We start from the raw sequence: 6,142 nt of genomic DNA on the forward strand, positions 1-6,142 counted from the left end.
CGGTGCCCTCAAGGCCAGACCGTTGGCTTTGCTGACCACAATCCTTGACGAGGAGTCTCCTGTCCTTGTGGCAGGAGCCCTCTGAGACCAGGGTGCAGGACTTGCTGTCCTGTAGCCTTCCGGAGGCTTCTCTGCTGCTGGTGCCTTCAAGGCACAAGTGCAGGACTTGTTCACTCAGAGCTTTCCCAAGGAATCTCTCTTGAAGGTGCCCTTGAGGCCACACTGTGGCATGGCGGGCAGATTCCGTCGCCTGTTCAAAGTGTTCAGGAGGAAAAAAGGCCCTGGAGCTGCCCCAGCACAACAGCCCAAAGAGCTGGAGCAGTTCCAGCCACGGCAGGATGGTGAGTGACAGAACTGGGCCACAGGGCTGACGGCAGCAGCCAGCTTGGTGCCATCCCATCCCATCCCATCCCATCCCATCCCATCCCATCCCATCCCATCCCATCCCATCCCATCCCCGGGGAACAGGCCCATGGATAGGCTGGAAGAGGAGCCAGGCCAGACCCCCCGCAGCAGCCGTGCTCCATCCCCTGGGCATCCCGGGGCTGTCCCTGCCTGGGGAGCGCAGGGCTGGGCTGCGTTCTCCGGCCTCTCCCGCAGCCCCTCAGCTCTGGCTGCGCTCGCTCTTTGCCAGATGCAGCCCTGGACCGGACACAAGAGCAGGACCGTGCCCACGGCCGCTTCCGGAGAACAGTGCAGGTACCTGCAGCCATCCCCACCTGGGCTGGGCCTGCTGTCGCTGCTCAGCTGAGCACCGCGGCTGGAGCACCCCTTGGAACATCCCTCTCTTCTTTGTTCTCCTGCAGATGTTCCGGAAGTTCATGTGCATTCGGCGTGGAAAGACCAGCACCACAGCAACTGAGGGCACAGCTGAGCCTGACTCTGGGCTGACCGAGCTCCAGGCAGAGCCTGATGTCAGCACAGATATCACTGCACCCTCAGAAGACTCTGACAGTCCAATGAATGATCACACGGCGAAGACTGACGGGGCAGTGACTGAGGACATGGCAGTGACTGAGGACATGGCAGTGACTGAGGACATGGCCATCACAAACACTGACACCGGAGAGACTCAGGGCATCCCAAATACTGACACTATGCCCATTCCCACTGGGATTCATGCTCCCAAACTGGATTTTTTTGAAGAGAGTGCTGCTTCTCCTCAGCAGCAGGTAAGCAGCCTGGGGCCAGGGCTGGAGACTCCAAGGATCGTGTGCCCCCTCAAGCCACGGCTGCTGGGCCCCCTCAGCCTTTGAGGCCAGCACAGTGCGGTGGGAAGGGAAGCACTTCTTGGGGGCAGCTGGGGAAGTTGCTCCCTTGGACAGTGCTCCAAGTCTTCCTCATGCCTCCTCCAGGTGCCAGCCATGGTGAGGAACATTCACCAGAGACTCGGGTCCCATGTCACTGTGGATGCCTGGCTGCAAATTGACATTCTGAGGCTGGCTGAAGAGCACCCCGCTGATGTGGTGCTGACCCTCCTGCGCTGTGCCCCATCGTGCGACAGGTACGGGGCCCAGCTGCCTTGAGAGCTCAGGGCTCACCAGCCCTTAGGGCCCATTGCCCTGTGCCGCCTGTCCAATGGGGTCTGCCAGACAGGTGGAGAGCTCCAGGACCCTCGGGCCCCTCTGTTTCCTGAGCCTGCTGCCATGCTCCCTCCCTGCCCCTCAGGGCATTGGGGCTCTGTCACCTGGGCCCCCACAGCTGCACAGGGCGTGGTACTGTGACTGAGACGCCCCTGACTCAGAGCTCCAATCTCACAGAGCTGCTACAATGATGTGGAGAATCATAGGATCATTGGGACCAGCAGTGGAGAAGGTGTTGCCAACGCTGCTCTGTGTGATGCAGGAATGGCCACTGCATAGCACGTCCACCTCTGATGGGGATGATACAGATGTCTTTGCCCTGGCTGTGAGTTTCTGGAACTGGCCTTTACTCACCCTGAGGTCACATCCTCACCAGCTCTCCATCCTTCCCCCACTGCATCTCCTTGCCTCAGGCGCTGGGCTGAAACCTGGCCTAGGGCAGGCTCAGGGGGCACCAGGCCCGGTGCTCCCCCTGCGTCTCCCCTCGGGCCCTGCCACATGGACAGCTCGGCACTGAGGGATGTTCCTGAGCTGTCTCGAGCTGCTTCTTTTGCAGGCAACTCTGGCGCTGTGGGTGATTGTCCAGGTGCCCGAGTGCCACGAGGCAATGATCCTTTATTCAGCCCGCCTGTTTGTGACTCTGCTCTTCCAAGTTGTCATCACCACACAGCAGGTGCCAGAGGAAGTTGATCACTTCTGGAGAGCATGCCAGGAGGAACACCGCCTTCCCACCAACCCCAACAGGTCCCAGTCCTCCTGTCCTTCCCATGCCCTTGTGGCCAGCGCCAATGCTCCCAGTGTGACCTGGGCTTTGCTCTGTGCACAGGTTTGCAGTGCAGGCCATGAAGGCTCTGCTCTGTCGACTGCGCTGTGACAATGAGGTGGTGGCTATGGAGCGCAAGCGCGGCTGGGACACGCTGCTGTGTGCTGACACCCAGCACTATGCAGTGGGTCTGCTGGCCAGGTGAGACCCCCTTCTCCCCACTGCCCCCGGCACTTGTGCCCTGGGCCCGAGGTGCCCCACACAGTCCCTGTGGGGCCTCGTCACCGAGGGACGGCCAAGCGGACTGGAAAAGGCTGGAAGGGGAGGGTGCCCAGAAGAAGCTGCCTCCCAGAGCACCCAGATCCCCTTGCAACGTGGTGGGGAAGACCAGACCTGTGTGAGTCAGTCCTGGGAGAGGTTTGCCCCCTGGCTCAGGGTCTTGGTGCCTTTTTCCCCCTACCAGAGAGATGCGCCAGGTCTTGATCCCCTTCTGCCCCCGCATTGCATTCCACCTGCTCAAACCACTCAGCAGGGAGGAGCCATGCTGGGATCTGCCCTTCCTGGCTTTCCTTGTGGAGGTGAGCCTGACGGCCAGCGCTGCCTCGCTGAGCTGCCTCCCACCTCTCTGCCCTCTCGTAGCCGCAGCTGCCTGGGACGGTGCCCGCGCCCTGCGCTGCTGCCCGGGCCCAGCCCTGGGCAGTTCCGGGCTCCTGCCGGCCGGCTCCCCTGTCACTGCCCTGTGCCTTTCAGGTCCTCGAGTGCCTGGACTTAAGTAAATATGGTGACAACATCCTGGAGATCATGCCCAGGTACCTGCTGAGCGAGTGCAGGCAGAGATGTCGCCTGGCACTCAGAGGCCTCGTGGTGCTCAGCAAGGATCCCGCCATGGTGAGAAGGCGGCAGCGGCTGAAGCTGCGCTGGGGAAAGCAGTCACATGGGCTTGGCTGGGCTTCAGGAGCTGAGGCAGCTGCTCCCAGCTCTCCTGCCTCCCGGCTCAGCTGCCCCAGTGCTTCGGGACAGGCCTTTGGCCTCTGGGCCCTGAGGCAGCAGGGTGGGCTTGCAGGGCCAGGGTGGTGTAGGCAGTGCAGCCGTTCGTGGCTTCACAGCACAGCCTTGTGTTCCACACAGGCCAGAAGAATGGGCAGCCTGTCTCAACGGCTTGTGGAGCTGCTGGGCGATGCAGACGGAGAGGTGGTCAGGATGTCCCTCTCTGTGTTCATGAATGTGCTGGAGAACAAAGACATCCTGGTATCCAGCACCACTGCCCCGAAACTGGCTGAGGCGCTCTTGCCACTCTTTGAAAATGTAAGGCTCTGTGCCCCCAGCCACTGACACTGGCTGCTGCCCAGACACTTTGTGCCCTGTGGATTTTTAGGCCGTTGCCCACATGGGCTGGAGAAGTTGCTGCTGAGCTTTTTTCCTTTACTCCAGGACAACAGCAATGTGCAGATACTCTCCATTCACCTCTTCTGCAAGGTGATGGAGTTGGTAGTGGACGAGGGAAAAAAGCCCCTTAAGACAATTGTGTGCCAGAGCCTACTCCCACTTTTATTCCACTGCCATGATGAGAACCGGAACGTGGCAGAGGTGAGGACTTGTGGGCTGATGTGTCCTCCTGGGAGGGGGCTCAGCTGCCTCCTGCCCTGGGGCCTCGCAGGCTGCAGCCTTCTCCTGGCCTTGGCACAGGGACGCGGGTCCTGTGCCCTGGGCTGTGGTGCCATCTCCGTGTCTCTGCTGCTCTCCAGGCTTCTCGGGAAACGCTGATTTGTGCGGCCAAGTTCCTGAAGAGGAGAAATCTTGGGCAGCTGGTGAAGAAGGAGCAGCTGTCGAAGTTTGCCGAGTGCCTGGTAAGGACCGCCTGGAAGCCTAAGCTGAGCCTGGAGAAGTCCCCTGCCCCTGGCGCCCAGTGCGTGGGGCTGGCAGCTGTGCTGCACCAGGGGCGCCAGCCTGCGCCCCACACGCTGCTCCCTTCCCCGGGCTCTGCTCCAGGCTCCTGTGGCCCCGAGCCGGGAGCCGATGGAGCCCCGGCCCCGCTGGGCTGTGGCGCGGGGCGGCACCGCGGCTCCTCGGGCAGCAGCCGGCCCTCGGCCCCCTCCAGAGCCCGGCGCCAGCGGCTGCTGGCCGGGCCTCGGGGCCGTGCGGGCAGGGGAGGCCAGGGCTGGGCGCAGAGAGCCCGGCCAAGGGGCTGAGCCCGCGCCAACCCTTCCCTCCTGGCGCTCTCTGCAGCTGGCAGAGGACAGGAGCCGAGCGGCCGAGCGCCTGCACCAGGCGCTGCCGTTCGTGGAGAGCCCACAGGAGTCCCTGCGAGAGGCGGCCGCCAGGTTCATCGGTGAGCCACAAGCCCGGGGCCCCTCCCCGCCCCGCCGCAGCTCGGCCCCAGCCCCGGCTGCTGCCCCGGCAGCGGGATCCGGGCCCGGGGCCGTGGAGCCCCGCCTGCCCTCGGGGCCGCTGCCGCCCTCTCGCAGCCGTGCCTTCGGGCGTCAGGATGCGGCAAGGGCCCGGGCTGAGCCCTGCCGGGGCAGGAGAGCGTGTGGCCACGGGGCTGGCAGCGCCGCTGCGAGCGAGCTGTGCCGCGGGGCCGTGACCGCCTCTGTGCTCCCAGGGACTGCCAGGGTGTTCTTGAGGGGGCACAAGCAAGAGCTCCAGGTCCTCAGCGAGGGTGAGTGAGGGCAGCGGGCTGGCAGCGGGGGCTGGCGGGGGCGAGCTGCAATGCCTGGCTCGGGAGCCGCAATCCCTGCCCTGGCTGTGGGGGCTTTGCTCCGTGTGTGGACTCGGGGTGACGTGGGCAGAGCACAGAGAGGTTTCAGGGACACGGTGGGGAGGTTCATGGCCAGCACCTTCTGGCTGATCTCCTTGGCCCCTGCTGTCTTCTGGCCATGGCAGGAGCTGGGTGAGATGGCCCTGGCAGGAAGGTCTGCTTGGATTCCTGCAGATCCACGCTCTGTTCCTGTCTCTTCCAGCCCTTCAAGCCCTGAGGAGAGACGACAGCCCTTCCCAGACAAACATCATAGTTCAGGAAATATTCAACGAAAGAGCTGCAGAACTACGTTCATCTGCTGGCTCAGAACCAGTGTCCCTTTAAGACCTCCAGATATCCTGGAAGATGAGACCATCTGGAGACTAGAGTAGAGCAGCTGGAGCTCCAGGCACAGCTGATGCTGGTCACAGCTGAGCCTGTGGAAAGCTCCCATAGCTCCTGCCCTCTCCCTCCCTTTTGACAGCTCCAGCCCTCCAGCCCTGAGACCCTGCCCATCCCCTTTTTTCCTCCCAGCTCATCCCTTCGCTTCGCTTCCTATTAATAAACAGTTTGGCTTCTTCACTTGAGCTGCATCTCTGTGGTGCTGAAGCGGCCCAAAACCTGAGCCCTGGGACACACAGGCCCCTCCTGCCGCTCTCTTCCGTGCTTTTACTGCAACCCTGGGGTATATCACCGTGTCCCGCAGCCGTAGGGAGCAGGAGAGAAGCTCCAGCAGGCAGGAATTGTGGAGCAAGATTGATTTATTTAAATATTTTACAAACTCTTTCATAGACTTTTTTCTTCATAGTCTAATTGGACAAAGGATCAGCCACCCCTTGGGGTGATCGGCTAAAATCCTAAAACATCCATTGTCCAAATATTTTCTACTGTACTATAAAAAAGACTTTTCAAGGATGCAGGTGTTTGGTTGTGTACATAACTCTGCTGCCTCTTCTGTGAGAGAGAAAAGTCTCTCACAGGGCTTAGAAAATAGTAAGAAAATCCTTGCTAGCAGCATTTTTGTATCCACACCATGCCATGTTTTGTGCAGAGACACAG

At 61.5% G+C, this 6,142-nt stretch overlaps 1 protein-coding gene across 1 annotated transcript; it reads left to right on the forward strand.

Annotated features, from left to right (window-relative positions):
* Window positions 1-229: 229 nt before the first annotated feature.
* On the forward strand, window positions 230-5,428 carry LOC309585680 (maestro heat-like repeat-containing protein family member 7; the record flags this gene model as incomplete). The annotated part of the gene is made up of 14 exons (XM_082303591.1): window positions 230-341; window positions 635-699; window positions 807-1,172; window positions 1,356-1,504; window positions 1,761-1,908; window positions 2,140-2,327; window positions 2,410-2,547; window positions 2,810-2,924; window positions 3,097-3,234; window positions 3,475-3,651; window positions 3,778-3,933; window positions 4,092-4,193; window positions 4,573-4,675; window positions 5,307-5,428. The coding sequence occupies 14 exons, from the start codon at window positions 230-232 to the stop codon at window positions 5,426-5,428; spliced, it is 2,079 nt and encodes a 692-aa protein (XP_082159717.1).
* Between the last annotated feature and the right edge of the window lie 714 nt (window positions 5,429-6,142).

The sequence above is a fragment of the Coloeus monedula genome, assembly GCF_965178545.1.
Source record: "Coloeus monedula genome assembly, contig: HAP1_SCAFFOLD_110, whole genome shotgun sequence".
NCBI classification, from domain to species: domain Eukaryota; kingdom Metazoa; phylum Chordata; class Aves; order Passeriformes; family Corvidae; genus Coloeus; species Coloeus monedula.